The 25,670-nt window shown below is 41.7% G+C and overlaps 1 protein-coding gene across 4 annotated transcripts; it reads right to left on the reverse strand.

Moving 5' to 3' along the window:
• Window positions 1-424: 424 nt before the first annotated feature.
• Window positions 425-24,309, reverse strand: RGN (regucalcin). Of its 4 annotated transcripts, none has more exons than XM_073664443.1 (7): window positions 24,161-24,309; window positions 18,899-19,065; window positions 17,452-17,634; window positions 14,398-14,613; window positions 9,480-9,611; window positions 2,598-2,752; window positions 425-1,568 (listed from the first exon to the last, which is right to left on the reverse strand). In XM_073664443.1, the coding sequence occupies exons 2-7, from the start codon at window positions 19,059-19,061 to the stop codon at window positions 1,518-1,520; spliced, it is 900 nt and encodes a 299-aa protein (XP_073520544.1). In that variant the 5' UTR covers window positions 19,062-19,065; window positions 24,161-24,309; the 3' UTR covers window positions 425-1,517. The 4 variants fall into 4 exon arrangements, with proteins under 4 accessions (XP_073520544.1, XP_073520546.1, XP_073520545.1 ...); XM_073664445.1 differs by lacking the exon at window positions 24,161-24,309 and adding an exon at window positions 24,057-24,130; XM_073664444.1 differs by lacking the exon at window positions 24,161-24,309 and adding an exon at window positions 19,500-19,698.
• Window positions 24,310-25,670: the final 1,361 nt, after the last annotated feature.

Consider the following 25,670-nt stretch of genomic DNA (forward strand, 5'->3'; position numbering starts at 1 on the left):
GCAGTCGCCGCTGGTATCCTCTGATGTCATGTCAACTTCTGGACTTCCTTGATTCACCCAGGCATGACCCAGTCGCGGGCACCCCCCCTGATTGACTGGGCTGTGGGCGATGTTTCACTGCACATCACAGCCCAGCATTCAATACGCGCTTTCCCTTTCTCCTCTGCTTTCATTGGCCGCAAGCATGCACATATGGCAGCAGAAGGTATTTACAAAAAGACTTATTTAAAAGGTGTAAATCGTTGGGCGCATTATACAATGTAGTGGACCACCTCTTTAAGCTTCCAAAGATCTGCTGATCTCTAGTTTAAAGGCTATTTATCTGCATATTACTCCTATATCTGCAGGTAAATAGCGTTTCTGGATGTGACTGGTTTCCTTTAAAATTAATTTGCCTTCTTCAATATAAACGGACACGTGCAGCTGTAATAAAATAATTTTGCTATATTGATTACTAATTTTTCATAAAAATATAGTCATTTGTAAAGATGTAGTGAACATGGAAAATGCTGCATTAGGTCTCATTTAATTAATTTTTTTAAAGCAAAACACAGGAATGGATACATAGAAGAGAAGACATTTCAGTCACTTCCCTATACGTTTTCTCTGACTGGCCTTTTTTACCATAGAAAAAGGGGTTGTCCACTGCTGGTCAACCACAGCTTAACTATTCAGGATCCAAATTAAAATAAAAACAGTATATACTCACCTACTGCAGCGGTGCCGTTCCAACAATGTTGAAGCCACTGTTCCTGGTGGTGCTGTAAAGTGCTGCAGAGCGGTAGTCGCGACCGAGGTGCAGTCCGGTTGCGCTCTGACACTTTACAGATAAGGGGTGCCCCAGTCCAAGTGTAGGCTGCAGGTCTCCGCTGCCTCCAGGCTTCTGTCCTCAGGAGCTGCCACACACAATGCATGGGACACCAGGTTTTTTGCAACAGTCAAACTTTTACTAAACAGTCCAAGTTCATCAAGTGGATAGAGATCGGATAGGGCACAGCAATTCAGACTTCCCTCCTGCATAGTACAACTCCGTTTTCTGTTCTGCCACACATTCATTCTGAACTACCCCTAAGCCCGCTGACTCAATCAGCCTCAGAAATTCGTAGTCCACCCGGGTCCAACCACCAGCCCCCAGGTAACTCCATGTCCACCGACCTTGTGATGTTGGAAGACCAGGCCGACACAATGGTACCTGGCCCAAGCCCTAGGCTTCAGATGTTGTTGGAATGTCCATCAGCGATCTCCATTTATTAATTTTATGAATTTTTTTGTGCAAAATATTTATACTAATGATTACTGTAATAAGAATGAACTATGCGATCTTCACAGTCATAGAAAAAGCAGGTAAACATATATCATATTATATGTGATCACCTTGATTAGGAAATAAACTGCACCCCCAAGTTATTGATTTTAGTCTATAAAAGTTTATTAATCAAGCAATGCAGTGACTTTCCGAGTGCAAACTGTAGAAGATGTTTTTGGATAATTTTACTTGGCAAGTGGTGCTCCTTTAATTACCCAACAAATGAAGTTGGTGGTATTCCTTTTACACCAAGTCCAGTTATCTGTAAAATAATTAAATACATTTAAAAGGGGTTGTCCATGATTTAGGTTAGGTCATCAATACCAAATTGTTGAGATCCGACACTCGATTTTCTCATAGCCCTTACACTAGCTGGATGTAGACAGTGGGCAGAGCTAGAATAACTCAGATCTGTACACTGCATAGTGGCTGATCTCAGGCACTGCACCTCCCATTCACTTCAATAGAAGGACACAGGAACAGCCACTACACTATATACAGAGCTGTGCTGTTATGTCTCTGTACACTGTGTACATACAAGCAACATGGAGGCAGCAAATAGCTGATAATGGAGTAATGGATGTTGAATCCTGACTAAGCTGAAATTGATGACTTATCAATATATAAATCCTGGACAATTCCTCAATTATATCATTAGAAAATATACTAAAATTCTTAGGCACCATCTACTTCCACTCTAAAAATGTAATCAGCTTATGTCTCTGGTTACACTACTGTGCCACCATTATTCCTAATGGAGCCATGAATGGTTTAAAGGATTTATTTTCAAATAGATCCTAAATTAATCCTATAATCTCTAATTGAATTACAATGAGATCTGTCGATTTTCTTTCAAAGTTTCCATATTGTTTATCAAACATACCACCAGAAAACTGATCTAAAAATATTAATTTGAACAGAATCTATGAGCATGTCGCATGAAGCATGTCTTGATGGCGTTCAATATCTTTCCAGACAGAGTGGCAGCTCATGTAAAGTAATGTCTGTATTAGGGAACCTACTCAAACACAATTCCATCAGGATGGGATAACTAAATAATTTTTCGTTATATGTCAGCTTATTACATTTCCTTCATTCTTTGAAACCTATTTATAGTAAATTTCTTGCACAATAGTTATTACAAAAGCTGATAATGAAAAGATAAGATTTTTCCATACTTGGTTTTGAATGTATCAAATAGACTTGATGACCCTCTGTCTGTTGCTCATTGCTGCCATGTGTATGTGTATTAAGACTGAACTGAACCAAATTAGGAAAAACAATTACTTACCTTGTAGATTCCTCCAGACTGGGGCTGCCGGGCACTCCAGTCCTCATCCATGCCATCACAGGCCGATGTGACGTACATTTCTGAATAATCCTTTCCTCCAAAGGCACAAGAAGTTGTCTTATCCACTGGCAGCTTCACAGTCTGGATCACTTTGCCTTTAACATAAAAAGTAGTTATATTCCTAGTACAATATCAAGTAATCACACTACTTCTGGTTACACAGGAATACAATAATACTGTCACGATAGGTTGGGACTTTGGGCTCTAACCAAGTCCCTAGAACTAGAGGTGCCATAGTCTAACCATCTGACCATGGGCCCTAAACCTGAGGTGTTAGGGTGCTGTAAAATAACAGTGCGTAAGTCTGCCACCACTAGGCTGGGTTGCTTCAGTTGCCCTGCCAGAGCAGCTACTGGATCCATAATGGATCAAAAAAGATATAGGCCAGAGTTAATGTCACGATGAGTTGGGACTTTTTGGGCGCTAAGCAGGTCCCTAGAACTAGGGGCGTCCTAGTCTATCCCTGTCTCCCGGATTACTCCTGAAGGTGGAGATGCCGGGTTCTCGTTCCTTGCTATGCTCTTATATCTACCCTGACCTGTCCCCTCCCCCACCCAAGGTAGTGGGAAGCTAAAGTGTATAGGAAAACACTAACCAGACAAACAAGGGAAGATAGACAGGGATACATGAAAATACCAACCATACAAAATACACACACCAAACAACAGAGTGGGACACAGGGGAGTTAAAGGAAGGAGAAGCCAAACAGGAGAGGATGAGGATGCACCCACAGACAAAGAAGCTACATGTTCAATTACATCCAGATGCAACCCCGGCCAGCAAAAATGACGAGAGAGGAGGTCCACGGTTGCCTTACTACCTGGGTACCCAGCAAGCACAGAGTTATGATGTTCTTTAATTACTTTGCGGCGCAGATCAGATGGTACAAATAACCTTCCTGAAGGGCAATAGGCAGGGGCGTCCCCCTGAGCCTCCAACACCTTACCCTCCAGTTAAGTATACAGTGCCGAAAAGACTACCCCTTTCTGTAATATCGGGGCAGTGTTCTCATGGTTACCACCACCAGGAAAGCTCCTGGAGAATGCATCAGCCCTGACATTTTTGACCCCTGGACAAAAAGTGACAACAAAATTGAACCTAGTAAAAAACAGGGACCATTTGGCTTGCCTAGGGTTGAGACATTTAGCTGACTGGAGATATGACAGGTTCTTCTGGTCAGTAATAACAGTAATAGGATGGACAGTCCCCTCCAACCAATGTCATCATTCCTGGAACGCCAATTTAATCACCAAAAGTTCCCTATTACCCACGTCATAATTTCTCTCAGCCGAACACAATTCTTTAGAAAAGAAGGCACGTGGAAGCCATTTACCAGGGTAAAACCCTGAGACAACACAGCCCCAACCCCGACATCCGACGCATCAACCTCCACAATAAAGGATTGAGAAACATCAGGTTGACTGAGTATAGGTGCAGTGGCAAAATGATTCTTTAAGGAAGAAAAAGCCTGGAGGGAAGCATCCGACCATTTGGATAAATCAGACCCCTTCATAGTCATGTCAGTAAGGGGTTTCACTATAACAGAGTAATTTTGGATTCATTTCCGGTAAAAATTAGTAAAGCCCAGAAAACGTTGTAAAGCCTTCAGGTTTTAGGGAAATTCCCAGTCAAGGACTGCACGGATCTTTTCCGGATACATCCGAAAACCTGAAGATGACAACAAGTACCCCAAAGACTGCACCTCCTTAACAGCGAAAACACATTTTTCTAGTTTGGCCTAAAGTTTGTTATCCCTTAATATCTGGAGCATCTGCTTAACATGTCCCCGATGAGTCTCAAAATCAGATGAGTAAACCAAAATATCATGCAGATAGACCACCACAAACCTCCCCATCAAATGATGGAAAATATCACTTATGAAATGATGGAATACCTCAGGTGCATTGGTCAAACTATAAGGCATAACCAGACTCTCAAAATGTCCTTCTGGGGTATTGAACGCTGTTTTCCATTCGTCCCTTTCTCTGATTCTAACCAGGTTGTAGGCTCCCCTTAAAACCAACTTGGAGAATACCTTAGCTCCTACAACCTGGCAGAAGAAATCAGGAATCAGGGGAAGAGGGTATGGATCAAGGATGGTAATTTGATTTAATTCCCAGAAATCTAAACATGGACGTAGACCGCCATCTTTTTTCTTCACAAAGAAGAACCCTGCCGCCACAGGCAAAGATGAGGGTCTGATATGTCCCTTCTCCAGACTTTCAGCAATGAAATCCTTCATGGCTTGTTTCTCAGGGCCTGAAAGGTTACATAGTCTGGACTTCGATAGTTTAGCTCTGGGAGTTAGGTTAATAGGATGGTAATAAGCATGATGAGGAGGCAAATCCTGACACGCCCTCTCAGAAATAACGTCCTCAAAACCAGACAGAAAAGCAGGTAATATTTCTGTAGAGACAGTAGCAAGGGAAATATCTAAACAGTTCTCATGGCAGTAATCTCCCCATTCAATAATCTCTCTGATTTGCCAATCCACCAACGGATTATGTTTAACAAGCCAAGGGATACCCAAAACAATCGGTGTGGGAAGATTGTCCAGAACATAGCAAGGGATAATTTCACAATAAACTGAGCCCACCCTCAGTTTTACATTATGTACAATCTGAGTAAATGCTTTCTGTGCAAGTGGTGTCGAGTTAATGGCAAAGATGGAAATAGGTTCAGCTAAAGCACAGCAAGCAAGACCATGAGTTTTCACAAACTCAGCATCAACCATGCTAACTCTGGCTCCACTGTCAATAAACACAGAAATTTTCTCGGTTTTGCTCTCTAGCACCACTTCTGCTCTGTCAGGACAAAGCGGGAACTGCAGTTTAGCCACAAATGCACCCCCTGTTTATCCAACTCCAGACTACCAAGAGTTAATTGAGTCTCCTTTTGTTTAGAAATTGAAGGACAGGTCCCAACAAAATGTCCCTTTTTCCCACAAAAAAACATACGCCTTTTTTCTTGCGAATCTCTGGGGAGATGTATGATGTAGAGACACCCCTTAACTGCATGGGTTCCTCCACCTCCCCCAGTATTGGCTCAACCCCAGACTGCTCCCTCGGCAGAGGTACACTACCCCGAGAAGAAGGTCCCGGAGAAGGTGGTCTCACCCATCTATCCCGAAGGCGTCTATCAAGACGTATGGCCAACGACATGACAGCCTCCAAGGATTGATGGGATTCATATACTGCCAAGGCATCTTTCAACCTTTCAGCAAGCCCCTCACAAAATTGACTTCTAAGGGCTGAGTCATTCCATTTGGAATCCATTGCCTATCTATGGAATTCCGAACTGTACGTTTTCACTGACCAATTCCCCTGCTGAAGGCGACGTAGCCTAGACTCAGCCAAGGCGACTCAGTCAGGGTCATCATAGATGAGGGCCAGAGCCCCGAAAAACCCCTCCACAGACTGGAGACAAACCGAGTTCTGCGGTAACGAAAAAGCCCATGACGGAGGATCTCCCAATAGAGAGATCACAATACCAACTCGTTGCTCCTCATTACCGGAAGAGTAAGGACGAAGTTTGAAATACAATTTGCTTGCCTCCTTAGATATAAAAAACTTGTCCCTACCTCCTGAAAACCTGTCCGGGAGGGCAACCTTGGGTTCAGGCTGGACAGGCCTACCTGCAGAGACCTCCACATTGGTGACCTGTAACCGCTGATGCTGCTGCTGAACCTTACAGCGGAGGTCATTCACCTCCAGAGACAGATGATGGAACTGCTCTGCGAGCTCTGCAACTGAACTCATACCGTCCACGCCCAAAAACACACAAAGAAAAAAAAAAAAGTCAGTTTTTTTTTCCCCTTTTCGAAACGTGCTCGGCCGGCGATAATGTCACACCAGGTGTGGGAAAGACTTAGTGCAACACAGAAGGAAGAGGGAAAGGGAGCCCAGACACTAGGGAAAGGGAGGAGTGGAGACCTCCTAGTCTGGTCTAGTTTCACACTGTCTCAACTACCATCCCTATATTGGCTCTTCACCAATCGCCGCATGCGTGCCTCGCCCTGACTTTCCCTGGCGTATGACTAAGGCTAGGGAAGGGAGGAGATGAGCACTAGTCGATCTCCACTAAACTCTATAGACAACAAGGGTAGGCAAACAGGGGGGATTGCTTAGCTTTAGACGACTCCAGACAAATACAAACACGGCCTCAAGCTCCAGAGAGGACAAATTACTGCTCTTTCTAAAGCCTCACAAGTAGTAATGAATATCGCCGGCACCGCCCTCTCAGACACATCAGGTATTTAGACACTCAGGCCAGGGAGCTAATTAGCCAAAGGGAGGTAGCCACTGGGTCCTAGAGACAGCCAGCCTCTAAGAAGATGTCTGTAATGTCAAACGTAGAGATCTCCTGCAACCAAATGCATGGCGACTGTCTGTCACCTCTGACACACCCGTGACATCATGCCCCTCACTGTCACTGTATCTCTGTGACAAATACATTTGTGCTAATGAAGAAGAAGTTAGAGGCTGATCACCAGCAGACGCAACTTTGTGACTAGATTCATCAACATGAATAAACATGAAAGCCTCAGCATAAAATCACAAGAGCATGGGATTGTTACAAGCCTACGCAACACTGGTGAAAATAATCACCTACTGAAGAACCTAAAGTGGGTGCTTAAACTATTTGCACACTTTTGAACATTTGATTGAACATCATACACCCACAGTACTTACAGGTATTTGTGCCTACTTATTTTGAGCGTTACAAATTTATGATCAATCAAATATTATCACATTTACTGACAGTCATTCCAGCACACTCAGCATATTTCTAAGTGATATATTTTACTATATGCAAACTGAAAGCTATGTGGTTCATCTTGGCTCAAAAAACAACAAACTGCCTTCCTCTTGCTGAGTCGAGATGTCATATGACAATGTAACCAAAGGCTTTCTTCTTCGCAGAGTTTCAAGCTATACCAATATGGAGCTATATCACTTCCACCTTCCTCCTCCTCTCGGCCTCTTCTGCATTGTAAAACAAGTATAACTAGTAGGGATGAAACTCCACGTGCAGTCAGCCAATAAACAAAAAAAAGTCATTTTTTTATTCCAGTTAGCTAACTGACTGGTTGCTGGTACAGTAAAGGAAGGAAGGAAGTAACATAGGATATTTGCCAGCTCACCTCCACAGATGTGCACAGAGCAGTCCTGGTACACCAGATTAGAATCCAAAGAAAAATGTGCTCCAGCATCGAAGAAATAAAAAATCTTCAGCCTTTGTTTTGGACATGTATTAAAAATCCATAACAGGCAAATAAAATGTAACCACTGACGCGTTTCTAACAATACACTTATGTGATTTATTGAGACAATGTGCTCATCATTATATTAATTCCTATGAAGATGGCCAACGTTTCGGTCCTATTCGGACCTTGATCATGGCAGCATGAAGTCTGTAGGTAAGAGAGGTCCGATGCAGCTGTGATTAAGGACCGAATAGAACCAAAACATTGACCCATCTTCATATACATAAATATGCCAATGAACTTAATATCTCAATAAATCTTTTTGCATTACTGGAGTGCCTTGGTTTTCCTTATGAATCGCCCAGGGGGGAATATGGGGGAGACTCGGTACCCAGGCCTTTACCTAGTTTGGGGATGTCGCGGTGGTCGGCTCCCGGGCCCGTACCCTGGGGTCACTCTTGAAAAAGGGGAATGGAACTTGGATAGAAAATAAATAAACAGTTTGTGACGCCACCTGTGGTACCTGGTAATGATTACCAGCGCTGCTTCAGACCTCCGGGGGTGTTGGGATGGCAGCTGAGGTGTTTCTGCTCCCCACAGGTGGAGCAGGCCCCCGGGGCAGGGATGGTGTGAAGGGATGCAGGAGAGATGGGACCCATCCGGGTAAGAGGAAGAACAGACACACACATCGGGGCTAGTTTCAGTACCTTTACTGCAGATGGTAGTCAGGTACGGTCCGGGGTACTTGTAGGTGGTGTGCACTTCTGGTCTTGCTCCCCAGTGAGCGGGTGTAAGGCCTCCTTTCTGTATCTTCCTGTCTCTCTCCCTGGAGCTTCTGACCTGCCTGGAACAGGGTCTAGCTCCCTTGATGTTTCTCTCACCCGTCTTGCTTGGCGGCGAGGGCTTTCCCACTGGTTACCACGATCCGTGGACGCTGGGGCCTTCGTGGTACCTAGTCTTCTGAATGTGCGGTATTCACGGGTGAACTGAGGGATATGAAATCCTCCTCAGTATGCCGGATTCCCTACTGGGCATAGAGATCCCAATAGGCTCGGGCCCGGTGCCTGGCTTGCAACAGGGGACGAACCCTCTGCGGTTCCTCTGTCCATCATGGCTCTTCTCTTCTCCTTGCCTTCTAGCCCACTCTAGGCTCTCACTGGCCAGACTAGCCCGCAGCTTGGGCCTAGCCTGGCTTTCAGCCACACAGACTTCAGCTTGTCTGGTGCTGCAGCATCGTGTCACACTCACTGCTTCCCACTGACTGACTTCCTGAACTCCACCACCCAGTATATATATACCTGACAGGGCTCCATCTAGTGGACTTAGGTGGAGGTGTCTGCATGAATTGAGGCCACTGGGGAGAATCCGTCTGTGCAACAACCAGGAGTTCTGTGACAGCCTGCAGCCGCAGGGAGTCACACTTATAAATGCTATCGTTGATATTTACCAATGAGCACCTAACAACTTGCCGCTGTGTGCCTACTATATTACATTACTAGGATTTTCAAGGCGGGCACTGTTGCAATAAGGGTGGTAAATCATGCAATAAAAATATCCTAAAGAAAAAAAAACCCTACTATAAAAAACATCAAGAATAACATGTTTATATATCCTACCAGCCTGAGGATCAATACGAATTACTCTCCCTCCATTATAGCAAGCAACCCAAAGTTTTCCTTCTGCATCCATGCACATGCCATCAGGGATCCCTTCATCCTGCTGTAACTTGTAGACATGGCGGCGGTTGGCTGTGGAGAGAAGCAGTTATGGTAATTTATACTGGCTAGTACCAATGCAGAATTTGCAAAACTGTAGCTCTCACGTATCGTGACTGAAAATAAAATATAGTTAATCGTATATATTGTTCAATAGACGTTACAACCAAAGTAATCAAAAGAGTCTCGGATCCACAGCAATAGATGATACAACCCATTCTGTAGGGAGTTGGCGGCTTCCCAGCCAGCTGCCCATGACTTGACTTCTATGCTTGCTGCCAGTGTCTGTAAGTCTATGGGCATCAACAAGTGGTTACTCCCAAAGGCATGTTAGGATGAAGAGTGTACAGTTGTATTTTAGCATGGCATCTTATTTTACCAAATACATCACTTTGCATTTGAACATGTCACATTTAGAGGTATGAAGGCTTGTATCTTTTATAAAAAAATTTATAAAATTACACACTCTCTGGGGGGGAATATATTTGCCCTTTTTCACCATTTTTTGTGCCTTTTTTATCTGTCTAAGCTACGTGCAGTGCAGTTATTATTCTGTTGCCACATTTTTTCCACCTATTTGCACCTTGCGGTCTGTAAAATTAGATCGATATGGTCACATTTACTAATTGTGCCTTTTAAAATAGGCGACAAATTTTTGTCCAAGGTCTATTCACTACAAAAAGGTGGTGTAAAAACTGGGCTTCATCAGTGAGAAATAGGCAGCTCCACCTTTAGCTGTAGAGGGGATGAGCATATTTGCTGTGTAATTACCACGTAGGTTTATTCAACCAATTTCATGAGTTTTTGTGACGTTTCCTCCCACTTCCATTTGTTATTAATTTGGGCAAAATATTTGCACCTACCTCTATATTAAACTTAGGGCCACACTAACATGGTTATGATATAGCCAAATTCTAAAGTGGCATGTGGCCGCTGTCATTTATATAAGTTGCTCTTGGATTTTGCAGTAAAACAGATGTATTTTGGTGGAACAGCTGGTTTTAGGTAAATCACTTCACAATTGATAATGTGCGTCAGCTACATCCCACAGCGACAGGGCCCAAAACGACCCTGGCATGAGACTGCTTCAATCAGAGAATAATGTTTTTTTAATTGTCCAAAGCAAAATATCCAATAACAATCTTATCCGATTATTGTGAGCTTGCTGTGTTTTTTTGTTTATGTTTTGGCATTTATTTGAGGTGTTTTGGGGTCAGATTTGAAAGTGTTTTATAATGCTTTTTTTTAGTACAATAAGACCCTGTGCACATGATGAGTATTTGGTGAATTTGTTACATCAGTATTTGTAAGCCAAAAGGAGGATTGGGTTAAAAATACAGAAGTGGTGACGTGTTTCTATTATACTTTACCTCTGATTGTTCCACTCCTGGTTTTGGCTTACAAATACTGAGGTAAAATGTAACCAAATGTCAACATGTGAACGTGGCCTAAAGCTTTGATCCTACAATTAAAAACAAAAATGCATTTTTTACATGTCTTTTTCAGGCTCTCTGTAGCATAAAGAGAAAAATGCACCAAAAACCGCACAAATCATCAATGTCGTTAAAAATACAGTGGGTACATATTCTAATTACACGTTGGAATCCGACTATGCATACCCCTTTAACTTAACTGCTCTCCTTCATTCCCGGTTTACCTCTTTACCCCTGGCAGTTAAAAAAAATCGGTGATTCTTAGGGACACTATTTCCACATGGAAGGAAGTCAGGAAAAAATATGGCCTTTCCTTCAGAATCTCAAAATACCTTCCGATTTGGCAAAACCCAGAATTCCCCCAGGGTAATGAAAATAAATTATTTTTGAAATGGCAGCAGGTAGGTGTAGACAACGTATCTCATCTTCTCCATCCAACTGAGCGGAGATGGCTGACATGTGCAGAGTGTTTCGAATGATAGAAGCTACCTCCCCAACATTATTTCCAATATGAACAAATCAAACTCTCCATTATGGCCAATTTAAAAAAACATTACCTTTGAGGTTTCCCAAAACGAGTTGGATGCCATTTAGCTATCTCCATTGGGTACCCCCTCAATATCTGTTCTTTATTTTGTAATGAGGTCAAATCTACTAGGGGTGCACCTGGACATTTTAAAATATTGGAGGCAACAGTTGGAGGATGTGGAGATTCCCGATAAGATCAGGACAGGTTGGAATTTATTAAGAAAACACATTATAAATGAAGCGTGGAGAGAAACTCAGTATAAAATTATGTATGGGGCCATTTATGCCTTTAACATACCTAAAAGAGATTCACAATCAAATAGGCTAACTGCATGTCCTAAATGCCAACTTGCATATTACGACCTTATACACAGCCTTTGGTCATGCCCTGCGTCAGTTTCATATTGGGGACAGGTTTCCGACATGATTAACACCATCTGGGGTCCAGGGTATACCCTTTCTCCTTATCTAGCTTTGTTGCACTTCTGGAGTAGCACAGAGAACCCTGATGGGAAGATAGGAGGCCCACCCACATTGCTCCACACCCTGCTTATACAGGAAAAAAAAGAGATACTTAAATATTGGCTAGACCCCGACACCTCCACCCCCATTGCAGAATTGACAGCTCAAATTAAACATTTTATGGAAGTGGAGCTACAAGACGCCCTTAGTAATAAGGAGACGCAAGCTGGTAAATTTCTTCAGAAATTGTTGCTCACTAAACGAAAAAAAGAAAATGGTTGAACCCTTCACTTCTACAGCTTGGTACATATTGGATGATATTAAAAATAGCCTGGGAGTCGACTACTACTCTTAAATTAAAGAAGGGGATGAAAGAGTAGGGTAGAGAAATCATTAGGTAAGGATTTATAGTATGAATATAGATGGACCACTTTACCATGATGGCTTCAATAAGTTATAATATCAGCTAGATTTTTTGTCAGCTTAGTTGATGAAAGTTATAACGTTGTATGGTTTTTAATCCTTGTATTGTTCGTATTACCAGTCAATCCTAGAAGCAATGTCATTATCCACCCAGTCTGCATACGGGTATCTGATTATCACTTTAATCTGGTTTGTTCTTAAGCTTTATGAAAACACCAATAAAAATGATGTATTAAAAAAAATACAGTGGGCATGAATTTTCATAAACTTTGCTTGGACAGCTAAATACAGCAAATTTTCTGCAAAAAAATACACAGCGGAAAAAAAGTATTTATGCTATGTGGGACAATGGCCTTAGACCACGTGCACACCTTTAGTATTTGGTCAGCATTTTACATGAGCATTAGTAAGCCAAAACTAGGAGAGGAACAATCAGAGGAAAAGTATAATAGAAACACGTCACCACTTCTGTATTTTATACCCACTCCTGGTTTTGACTTACAAATACTGAGGTAAAATACTGACCATATACTGAATGTGTGAAAGCGGACTTAGGCCACAGCCTCAATATCAGTATTTGGTCTGTATTCGGTCAGTATTTTTTCTCAAGAGTGGGAGCCAAAACAAGGTGAGGAACATTCAGAGAAAAGGTATAATAGAAACAAGTCACCAATTCTGCATTTATCACCCGCTCCTGGTTTTGACTCCCACTCCTGAGAAAAAATACTGACCGAATTCTGACCAAATACTGATAGTGGGGTCGTGGCCTTAGTGTTCTAATAGCCACTTCCATTCTGCACAAACTGAAGCTTAATCAAGTATGCTGATTATGGTGCTTGCTGCATCCTTGGTGTAGCCAAGAGACTTGATGCACCGTTCCGCTGTTTTTGCATGCCCCCATATCCCTTAGTAGTGATTGACAGCACTGGCTTGCCTGAGCTTTTTCTGCAGACAGTGCTCATTCTGGGCAAGCCACAGCTGTCAATCACCAGTGAGAAAGGCGGAACCATGCAAAACCAAAAGGCAGAACAGTGCACTGAGCTTCTTGGCCACTCCAAGGGTGCACCCAGCACCATAATCTGTATATTGGATTAAACATCCGTTTCTGCAGAATAGAGGCAGAGATTAGAACACTGAAGGAGTGATTTTTATAGGGTCTATATCCCCTGCTTATACTTGGCTTATATTGTCAAAAATGCAAGTAACCTTTTTTACTTAATGGGTGCAGAAATGGTGCAGAAATTCTACAACATCAAAACTCACCAAAAGCTCATTGTGGGAACTTAGCCTTAAAAATATTTTGTAAAGTGCTACTTGATGTTTATGGAAAACAGTTAATTCCAAGAAAAATCAGGTGCTCAGGTAACAATTTATAATCCAGATTTTACCCTAAAATAAGTGAATCACATCCGACAGTACAGAAAAGAAAAACGTCACAAAACGTCACAAACGTAAAACTAATATGAATAATGCCTCAAATGATATATTTCCTTTGTGTTTTATTTGTATTTTAGCACACAATGTGACCACATACATTTAGGCCCGATTCATTCAGACTAGTGTTTTGTATGTCAGTGTAAATGAAGGGGTGCTGTAGTAAAATGTACAAACCACGTTAAGAGGCTCACGTGTGTGAATGAATTCGGTGCCTCTTACAACTGCCGTGCACCTCCGCCAGAAATGTTACTTCAGCCAGCGACTGGTGTATATTTATGCCACATTTTAGCATAAAATATGATGAACTTGGGTGGGCTTCACCACGCAACATCCTGACTCAGTTACTCACACTTTTCTAAAAGGGGGATAACTTGGCCAAATCTGGTATAAAAATGAAAAAAGTTGCAAAATTTTTGAGCAACATGTAGTTAAGCTAAATTTTTATGACATTTCAAGAAGTTTTACACCGGAATTGTCGTGAAAACACGGGGCCATATTTTTTAATTTCAGTATTGCAGTCTATAAATATAACTTACATGTTTTTCCTGTTTTCACATCATAATCTAATGCATCAACTGTATATGAGAGGCTGTCAATGTAATACATGGTTTTGTGATCCAAAGACCAGTCTAAACCATTGGAGATATCCACCATGTCAAAGTGTTTCACCACAGAGTGATCTGCATATAAAGTAAAAAGTGAGCCCTGGTTCCTCTCCACTACTGCTGGGCGTATCTCCTGGGACATGGTGCCTACGAGGAGATAATACAAGTTAGCCTTCACAAATGCCTGGGGTCACTTATGAAAATAATAATGCAGTGATATTAATTAAAGCATGCAATCATATTTTGTCCTTTTTCTATAATAATTAGGGCTCCTTCACATGTCAGTGTGTCCACTACGTGTAGTGACAGTTTCCACACGTACTGGAGACACTGACACACGCAGACCCATTCAAATCTATGGGTCTCCGCCTATGTCAGTGTGTTTCCACGGACCGTGTGTCCATGTTCTCCACACGCTGACATGTCGGTTTTTTTACACGCTGCACGGTCCGCAAAATGCCCCACTCTGAATACACACAAATGACATCTGTGTGTCATCAGTGTGACATGTACCAGTGCCTGGGAATCAGTGTACAGTTAGCATTGTTCCCAAGCACCGGGTGATGAACACTGTCCTCATCATTGTCCCCTGCTAGCACTGCGATCAACACGAGCAAGGGGCAATGTTGGGAGTAGCAGTCTGCTCCTGCTGTGTCCATGTGTAAAAATAAAAATAAAATAATAAAATCCTTATACTCACCTGTCCAGAGATGTCCCCCGCTGTATTTTATTCTTATTTTTATACATGGACACTGCGGTAGTGGACTACCACTCCCAACATTGTCTTTTGTTCGTGCTGATCACAGTACGAGCAAGGGACAATGATGAGGGCAGCGTTCAGCACCCGGCGCTTGGGAACAGCGCTAACTCTACCACTGATTCCCAAACGCCGGAACGTGTGCTCCTGATGCGGCACACGGTTTCCGCACATGTGCCACACAGGTGCACACGGGCACACGGACATGGATATCTCTGGTACGGGTTTTTCAGGTGCCGGAAATATCAGGACGTGTGAAACCACCCTTAATCAGCAAGAGAGATAGCTTTCTTTCTGGCTTTTAAAAAATACAAATATTGAGTCTAATAACTACACAATTGTCCATATCGTTCTAAAATATTGATTTAATAGGAAACACACTCGTTATTCACAGGGGTTGTCCACATAATCTTTAACATTTGTGCCATTTACTAATACATATACTATATTATACTGTGAATACTATATATTCTTCTGTTCTCAAAATTGCTGCTGATCGAGGCTCATGCCAGATTACCCATGTGACTGTAGGTCTGGTCACATGCCCCTTCATAAACTGCCATTTTGAGTCCTACAGAAGTGCACCCCCTTATGTTTGTGTAACAGAAGATACTTACCACTATGGAGGTGAAAGATGAGCCCGAGCTTCTGGGCTGTTGGATCTCAGTATGTATAGCAGGATCCCACAACTCTCCACTGCCTCTCTCGTAGGGAAAGAGCACAATCTCACTCTTTTCACTAACCCAGCACTGCTTGCATACTTTATTAAGGGGCTGGTTTGAAATACAAATTCATTGTTATCCTAAATCCCTATCTATTTAATGCTATAATCTAAACTATTTTCTAATAAAATAATAAAAATTCTTTATCCTTCCCTAACTAAGTGTCATCAGGGGGCAGATGCTGTGGTCACTTGCGGGGGTGGTACTGGTCTCAGCATGTCGGTTACCCTAACAATGCGCACTGACAGCGTGCTCTGTTACCAGCTCGTTACTACTGATCTGAGCCGGCGAGAGAGAGCACTGTCATTGTGAACATTGTGCAGGGACTAGCCCAGCCCATGAAACGAAGGTTATTGATGACGCTTCGCTTCAGGGAGGGGGTAGTGACCGCAGCCTCTGCCTCCTGATGACGCTTCATTTGAGTATCCCAACATGCACTGGGATTCTTAAACAAAGTGTCATCAAAAAGTAAGTAGGAAAAAAAGAAAAAGCGGTTACATAGTGTAGTTAGGGAAGGATAGGGAATCTTTACTTAACGTATATTAGAAAATAGTTTAGATTATGACATTAAATATATAGGGATTTAGGATGACAATGAATTTGCATTTCTGACCACCCCTTCAAGCTTTTATCGAACTGTTACTGCTATAGTGATCAATAACATTACTATCCAGTAACAGATTAATAAAGTACGTGGGAGCATCGGATTAGTGGGAAGAGTGAGATTTCATGAGATCTTGCTCTTCCTCTGCAAAAGTGGCCATGGAGGGAATCCCACAATCCAGACATTCAGTCATGACTTTGCTAGAAATTCGGGCACATTTGGGGGACAGTAGAGACACTTCTGAGTAGTTTTGTTACTGGACTATATTTAGACAAAGCACCAGTCTGGGGATAGCCACACTTTTATTAAAGAAGCCCTCCTGCTTTTCAGACTATCCGTTTCACTCTATGCGTGAGTCAGAAGTATCTTTTATAATGTAAGCCTATGAAGACTTGTTCACAAGTTCATGGACTTATATTGTAAAAAACACTTCCAAGTCACGCAGAGTGCAGTGTGATATGGAGAGTCTGAAGACTGGTGACATCACTGAGCAGATGAGCAGAATGGTGCTGGATACTGAAGACTGTGATAGTTATATATATCAAAGGGATTGTCCAGTACTAGGACAAACTCTTGTCATTCCCAATGTTTGGCCCAGTTAAAATAAAAACACCTAAACTCACCACCCATGCCGGCGCCGTTCGAGGGGTGGTGGCTCTCACATGAGGTTGTTACGTCACGTGAACCCTGCACCCAATCAGCACTGGCTTCACTGTCCCCGCCTTCAGACGTGTAAGTTTTCAAGAGGAAGTGAATGGCCAGCCGTAGCTCTCATTTCCTCTTGATTACGTATACATACACACACTACAGTATATACACATATTTACAGATTTTGCAAAAGTAAAAGTTCACAGGAGAGCTTCTTTAAATAAAAAGTATGATTCTATGATATTCTATTGTACCTGCAAAGAATCTTCCTTCTGGATCCACTTTTCCATCATTAAAACGATTGTTTGGTTTATCTTCATCTACTTGAGCAAGGGAAGTTACGGACTGGTCTTCCCAATTTAGGGCAGCAAATGTAGTGCCTGTGGCAACTACATAGCCACCAGACTTTCGAAGAGCAACTGACCCGACTGGTTCCTCTACAGAGACGACAAAAGAAGTTGACATCTTCAATAATAAACTGAAAATTAGAATTATATACAATTTAAAAAGGAAACTTTCATGTCCCTATATACTATTAAGTAGGGTTAATCTGCAAGATAACAGCATTCAAAAGTTGCCTGGCCGCCTTACTGAAATCATGACTACTGAGAAGAAATTAACTCTTTTCCTCCTGGGAGCCACCAGCTTTTTGTCATAGAAGCATGCCCGGAATGGATTGAGTCACCGCTCAGTATACAGTGAGCAGTGGTTGTAAGCACACCTTGGCACTTTCATTAACAACTCGCTCTGCAGTGCATCTGTGCAGAGTGAGCTGTCAAAGTGCTGGCGAGATTACAGTCGCCCGCCGCTCACAGTGTACATGAGGACAGGAAAGCTGATCAGAGTTCATGGTAAGATGGATGGAGCTAAATACATGACAATCCTGGAGGAAAACCTGTTAGAGGCAGCAAAAGACTTGCGACTGGGCATAGGTTCACCTTCCAGCAGGACAAAGACCCTAAACATTCTGCCAGAGCTACAATGGCATGGTATAGCATATTTATATGTTTGAATGGATGAGTCACAGTCCAGACCTAAGTCCCGTTAAGAATCTGTGACAAAATTTGAAAATTGCTGTTCACAGAAGCTCTCAATCCAATCTCACTGAGCTAGAGCTAGTTTGGAAAGAAGAATTGGCAAAAATTTCAGCCTCTAGATGTGCGAAGCTGATAGAGACATATCCCAAAAGACTTGCAGCAGTAATTGCAGCGAAAGGTGTTCCTACAAAAGTATTGACTTACTGGGGTAAAAACAAATGCACATCACAATTTTCAGATTTTTTTTTTTTTAAATAATTAGAAAATCATGTGTCATTTCCTTTACACTTCACAAATACTTGCTACTTTGTGTTAATATATCACATAAAATCCAAATAAAAAAACAGTTAAGTTTGTGGGTGTAATGTGAAAAAAATTGAAAAAAATGTGGAAAAGTTCATGGGGTATGAATACTTTTTCAAGGCACTGTATGCAGCTTAGATTATTCTTAACGGGGCTTACATTAAATCAATTTGTTCTTGAAGCACACATACACATAAATAATTAAAAAATATATTATATGTTACCTATACACTTTTCTGCACTTTTATTAATACTGTATATAATCAGACCAATAATTGTTTGCATCTAAATATGTAATAATTTCCAATCATAATGGTTCCAGCCCCCTGAAAACAACTGATTTTGTAAGTGTGAAACTTACCTAAAGATACACTTTGGATTTTGTTATTACTGGGGTCCCAGCGACAGACCTTCTGTCCTGTAATATCAACGTATACTAAAAGACTTTCCCTTTCATCCCAGACTGGTGACTCTCCAATCCGATACCTCTCAGTGATTACACATTCAATCTTGATGGAAGACATGACTCTGTATTAATGGAGACATTAAAAGAAATTCTGAATATGTAGAATTGTAAATCGGATATACTGATCATACATATAGCATTCAACAGCATGGCTGCAATGACAGCTGTCTTATATTTTCGGTTGAAGTTGGGTCGGATCACATGCTCACCTGGTCATTTGGCTTGGTGAGGTTAGTTCATGACTGCTCGGTTGTAATGTTTGTAAAAATTACTGTCAAGTCACACTTGGACTTATTGAATCATTTTGGACTTTGTAAGGTTTGTTGGATAGTATGAAAAATATAGGATTAGCTTGACCAAATTCAAGTAACAAATAATTGAATTCAGAATATCAGAAAAGTAAAGATTCAAAATTTTCCTAAACACATTGAGAATATTCCAGAACCAGGCCAAACACATGTACACCACATAAAACTAGAAGAGATTAAAAACATACCAGGATTCAGCACTGTTTTTCTAAATCACCCTAATGAGCCAACACAAAAATAGATATTTTTCTCAGAAATCAGAAAGATGCTTTTTGAAAAGCTTGAGGGAACAGTGAAAAGCCTGATCTAACAAATAGGAAGTTCTCCTCTGTAAGAACATTTCCTGCAACTCTCTTGCCTGCTGAGAGGTCAAAGGATTTGTTTGCGCAGCAGAAAAAAAAAAGATCCAGCAGTTATCCAAGTAGGCCACCTATTGGAGCAGCGCAGCACGTCACTGACACATGCTCGTAGAAAAGGGACATGAAACAAAACTTAATTTTCACACATTCTAATAAAGGGGGTTTTGATCTTTTTTCAGATCAAAAACATTAGGCCATATTTTACATTAGGAAATTATTATAGGAATTGTTGAAAAGTATACATACATGGAAATTTTTGTTTTGTGTGGGTTTTTTTTGATTGGTGTCATATGGTGTGTCTTCAAAACACATCAGGATTTGGATATGGTATTTTCTTTCTGACATTCCACACAGTCATCTCTTTAGGGCTTGAAAAGCTCAATTCATGACAATTTTTTTTTTTAAACGTGATTAAAAAATTAAAAAATGGTGTGTGCTCAGTTACTTCTATGACCTATTATTTTTGAAGAATCTATAATGAAAATAAAAAAGCAGGGCACTCCATTGTGGAGAAATTCTTAAAGGGGTTGTTCACTAGTAGGACAACCCCTTCTCGATCTGAATGTTTACCCTTGTGAAAAAAAAAAACACCTATACTCACCTCTGGTGCAGGCGTTGGTCCAGCCGTGTCGGCACTCATGTTCTCGGGGCTTATGTGAAGTTGTTATGTCATGTGAGCCCCGCGCCCAATCAGCACTGGCGTCAATGTCCCCGCTTTAGAACGTATAAGTAATTAACAGGAAGTGAGCGGCCAGCCACTGCACTCACTTCCTCTTGATTACTTATACCTGCTTTCGGATGTATTAGTAATCAAGAGGAAGGGAATGCAGTGTCTGGCCGCTCACTTCCTGTTAATTACAGTGACACCGGTGCTGATTGGGCGCGGGGCTCACATGACGTAACAACCTCACATGAGCCCCGAGAAAATGAGTGCCGACACGGCTGGGATGATGCCGACACGGCTGGGATGGTGCCAGCTTGGGATGAGAGTATAGAGAAGGGGTTGTCCTAGAAGTGGACAACCCCTTTATAAAAGGGGAGATGGTGAGAGCTGAAAGAAAGGCCATATGGGAGTGTGCTCAGCTTGGAGGGATGTGCAAATACCAAGCAGAACCAGGGCCGGCTCCAGGTTTTTGTGGGCCCCTTTAACACATACCACGATTCATGATGCACAGATAAGAAATATAGGTATGGTACAATGCCAAAAATTTCACTTACATTACATGAGTGATATCTGTTGTAAATTCTACAATAGCACAGAAACCAGCAGTGCACAGTGCAGACCGGACAGCATAGTCCTCCATACAGTATTATAGCCACCACATAGTCCTCCAGACAGTATTATCAGCACCACATAGTCCCCCAGACAGAATTATGGGCACCACATAGTCCTCCATACAGAATTATGGGCACCACATAGTCCTCCATACAGTATTATGGGCACCACATAGTCCTCCATACAGTATTATGGGCACCACATAGTCCTCCATACAGTATTATGGGCACCACATAGTCCTCCATACAGTATTATAGGCACCACTTAGTCCTCCATACAGTATTATGGGCCCCATATATTTCTCCATACAGTATTATGGACCTCATATATAGCTCCATACAGTATAATGGGCCCCATATAATGCTCCATACAGTATAATGGTCCCATATATTGCTCCATACGGTATAATGGCCCCACATATTGCTCCACACAGTATAATGGCCTCATATATTGCTCCAGTGTATAATGGCCCCATATATTGCTCCATACAGTATAATAGTCCCATATATTGCTCCATACAGTATAATGGCCCCATATATTGCTCCATACAATATAATGGGCCCCATATAATGCTCCATACAGTATAATGGGCCCCAAATAATACTCCATACAGTATAATGGCCCCATATATTGCTCCATACAATATAATGGGCCCAATATAATGCTCCATACAGTATAATGGGCCCCATATAATGCTCCATACAGTATAATGGCCCCATATATTGCTCCATACAATATAATGGGCCCCATATAATGCTCCATATAGTATAATGGGCTTCATATATTGCTCCATACAGTATAATGGCCCCATATATTGCTCTGTACAGTATAATGGCCCCATAGACTGCTCCATACAGTATATAATGGCCCATATATTGCTCCATACATAAAGAAAATAATAATCAAGTACTCACTTCTGCTCTTTGTCCACTTCTCCGGTCTCCTCAGCGTTTTCTGACTGCTCAGCACAGAGGGCGCGCTTTAGTGACATCATCACAGAGAGTCAGAAGATGCGGAAGAGACCTGACCAATGGGGAACGAGGAGAGGTGAGTATATGAGAGGGGGGTCTGGTGCAAGCGCTGGCATCGGGCTCCCCCGACTCATGGGTCCCATAGCGAGCCAGTGTCCCCAACGGCAAGTGGGCCCAGGCACTTACCCGGTTACGCCGGCCCTGGGCAGAACTCTGTTGCATATCCAGGGAAGGAATCAGTTGCAGCTTGCCCCAGGTTATGGTCCAGGAACCACCATGTATCAGAAAAAATGTTTAAAAAAATTGAAATAAAAAAGGGGGTGATAAAAGCGCTGCGGATTGCGACAGACAGGCAAGTAATATCTTCATAGAAATTTACTGAAAGAATAAGGGCTACGCGTTTCAACATTGGACAGATGTCTTCCTCAGGCCAGGTATAATGAGGGGGTGTTTTAGAGCAGACACTCTCGCCTCTTAATGAATCAGGTGAGACGTGTAGTGGCGTGTGTGGCTATGTGTGCCTTGCCATAAATCTTACTCCAGCTCCTGCTCGAGTAAGGTTTGTGGAGTAGCGAACGCCACATCTCGTCATGAATTTGATGAATCGAGGTCACCACTCCTCGCCCACTTTGTTGGAGCTTTGACAAGAACGGCAGGAAAACGCCAAAAGTTGCCTTTTTGCGCAAAAATCTGAAATCTGGCAAAAAAGCTTTGATGAATCGCACCCATATTATTTTTTCAGACACTGGAAAAAAGCTCTCTAATTTTGAGCTCTGCCCATGAATTAAAGGATGGTTGGAAACCCTGATTTACTCATTCTGCATTATTTGGACAAAAGCAAATTGCTATACGACTAATCAAGTTTCATTTGTCGTAGATTTCAGCTTTCAGCAGAATAATCAGCACTCAGACAATGTGGTAGAATGAACTATTTTATGTGGGACATACAGCCAACATCTTCATCATCACAACATGGAGGATTACAGGAGAAACTGGATTAAAACAAGATATCTATTACCACTGTACAGTATTAAAATAGTTTTCTGGGCTAAGCATACATTTCTGCAAATTTTCAAATCTTGACTGTCTGTAGTACGCACACTGTCATGATTCTCCTCCATTGCCAATTTAAGAAGTCTTCATGTGACCACAAGGACTACCACAGGTAGTTTGCATAGTTGCAGTCATGTGCCAATTAGTTTCTCATGTGATTTTCTTAATAGAACATTGAGAGATGCTGGAAAAGTTTTTATTCTGCACGTGACCATAAATATTCAAATTACATAGTTACGGTCAACTGATGTCCACTCAAACTGGCAAAAGAAGGGAATCTTGACAGTGTGTGTATTGCAGGCTGACAGGATTTAGTAATCTGCAGTCACATAGAAATAATTAAAAAATGTATGATTAGCCCGGAAAACCTCATTAAAGGTAATCTGTCAATAGGTTTTTGCTCCCACATCTGAGAGTAGCATGGTGAAGGGGCAGAGACCCAGCTTTCTGTGTACACTTTGTATAGTCAGAAAGCTGACAATCAGTCATGGGGGGAAATTATACAAAGCTCTTGAATATGGAGGACTACATGGCAGCAGGTTTACTAGTCCTCCAGTGATAATCTGCTGCTGATAAAACAGTGATTTTATCAAAACTACAGCAAGCAGCCCAGTAAGTGACACATCACTGGAATCGGGATCTCTGTCTCTACATTATGATGCTCTCAGATTAAGTGGCAAAAACATGTTAACAGATTCAGTTTATAAAACTCCAACAATAGAAACTGTGCTATCTGTTCACTTCTCAGCATAGTCAGTCCCTTCCCAGCATAGTCAGTCCCTTCCCAGCATAGTCAGTCCCTTCTCAGCATATCCCTGCAGCTGTTGTACATTCCAGCTCCTATTAGAATATGAAAACAGAAAAACACATCGATGGCAAGAAATAACTGCTTTCAAGGTTATTCCAGTCTCAGCTATCCAAGTGCCGGCCACCTGAGATTGAACTACGGAAAGAGCTGATTGCAAGTGAGCTACACAGTTTCTGTAACTCCTATTGAAATGAATGTAAGTTATGGAAACAGTGCTGTTTCTAGAACATAAGAGACTGAATCTCCAAGGATTTGCATTACTGCATTGTGTTACATACCGTATATTCAGCTTGCAATCGCAAAGTATTTCAATATAGAGTACAAGCTGTCATTTACCTTTTATATGATACAGACATCATAAATGTAAGAAATCAGATATTACCTAGAGAAATCGGGGCCCAGAGTCCCTGCAATGACCTGATTGCAACAGGTTGTAATAATTCCTGTCTTATATATTTCAAGCCTATTAATATTTAACTCCAATAGTTGAAGCACCTTTGAGATATGGCTAAAAGACTGTAGCTGAGTATGATTAGCAAAATATTCCTGTCTTCTCAGGCAGAAATTTTAGGCTTCTTCAGCACTTTCTCCATGAACTGGAATTCAGCAAGGATGTCCGTTCTCACTAGCCCAGCACAAATCTATAACCAGAGCCTTAACAGATCCTTACCACCTCTACAAAGTCAATCAATAAAATGTTAGCAAATTCAGCTTTGTGTAGTCTTTCATTGGTACATTTTAAATGTCCCCTCGATAAAAGTCTATGCTGCAAAACCTGAACCTAAATAAGTGTGCCAACTGGGTAATAGGTGGGCAGCTGCACTGATTAAACAATAAGTGCTGGCAGAGAGCAAAGGAGCTAATTTATAAAGAATAATGGTTTCAATTTCCAAAAATGATAAAACAAAAAGTGTAATCACAATATGAAAAAAACCTAAGGTTGAGAACTTGCAAATAATTTACAATGGTGTAAATCTGATATAATTCCTTAAGATTTTGAGCATAATAAAAAGAGGCAGAAGTAACATAATCCTGACTGTCCTAACAGGTTTGAACTCTTTCTTCATATTCTGCCTTTAGAAAAAATTGTTAGTATATTAATAAGTTACATACGGTAACTAAAACACTGCATATGATGCATGTGTGTGCCCATTAGAAATTAATTTTTACCCAGGGGGGTGGAGGGGCAGCCTAGGCTTTTGTCCTGGGCATAGTTAATAGCGGGGTTCTATCGGGCTACTTCTGCCATGCAGCAAGATTACTATCTGGCCACATGTCATGGTCTCTGGGCTGGGATTCAGCCGTTCTCCAAATCGGTTAGAGAACTGGTAGATGCTGGTCCACTGCTGTCAACTGCCCCAACATAGCCCCCACAATCAACAACCAAATCGATCAACCTATAGGGCCCTTATACATGTAAACCGTAACAAAAAAAACTTAAAAAATTCTATTTTTATTTAGTTAATTTATAAACCCAATACACGAAGACAACTGCACACATTATTGCACAGAAAGGTAGTGATTTAAAAAAAATAAAGAGCAGAAATGAGGGGAGACAGGGACTAGTTTCACCCTTCACAATGCCCTTCCTGACAGTGGAGGTTGACACCCTAAGTTGAAACGGTATGGCGCCCCCGCCCCTATGTAGCCCTAACACTACTCTAACTGACCAGGCATCCTCAATAGGTGTCAGACAATATGTAAAGAACATATATAAATATGTACAATATAGATACTAGTGGGCTGAGGGGTATATATATATCATCAATATGTTTCAACAATCTGACCAGAAAAAAAATCCCTGATGAGGAAAATGTCGGCCGGGTTGCAGAGGGAGAGAAAGATAGTGAATCTCCGGACAGGATGGGGACAAAGAGTGCTAGGACACTAAA

This window comes from Phyllobates terribilis, unplaced genomic scaffold (genome assembly GCF_046119375.1).
Source record: "Phyllobates terribilis strain yellow unplaced genomic scaffold, ASM4611937v1 Scaffold_2__4_contigs__length_985480577, whole genome shotgun sequence".
Taxonomy (NCBI): domain Eukaryota; kingdom Metazoa; phylum Chordata; class Amphibia; order Anura; family Dendrobatidae; genus Phyllobates; species Phyllobates terribilis.

Coding starts and splice junctions, on each gene's coding strand:
- RGN (XM_073664442.1), bottom strand. Junction 14,614..17,451: donor AGAAGGAAGATTCTTTGCAG/GTACAATAGAAT, acceptor ATCTCCTCGTAG/GCACCATGTCCCAGGAGATA. Junction 1,569..2,597: donor AGTCTGGAGGAATCTACAAG/GTAAGTAATTGT, acceptor ATTATTTTACAG/ATAACTGGACTTGGTGTAAA.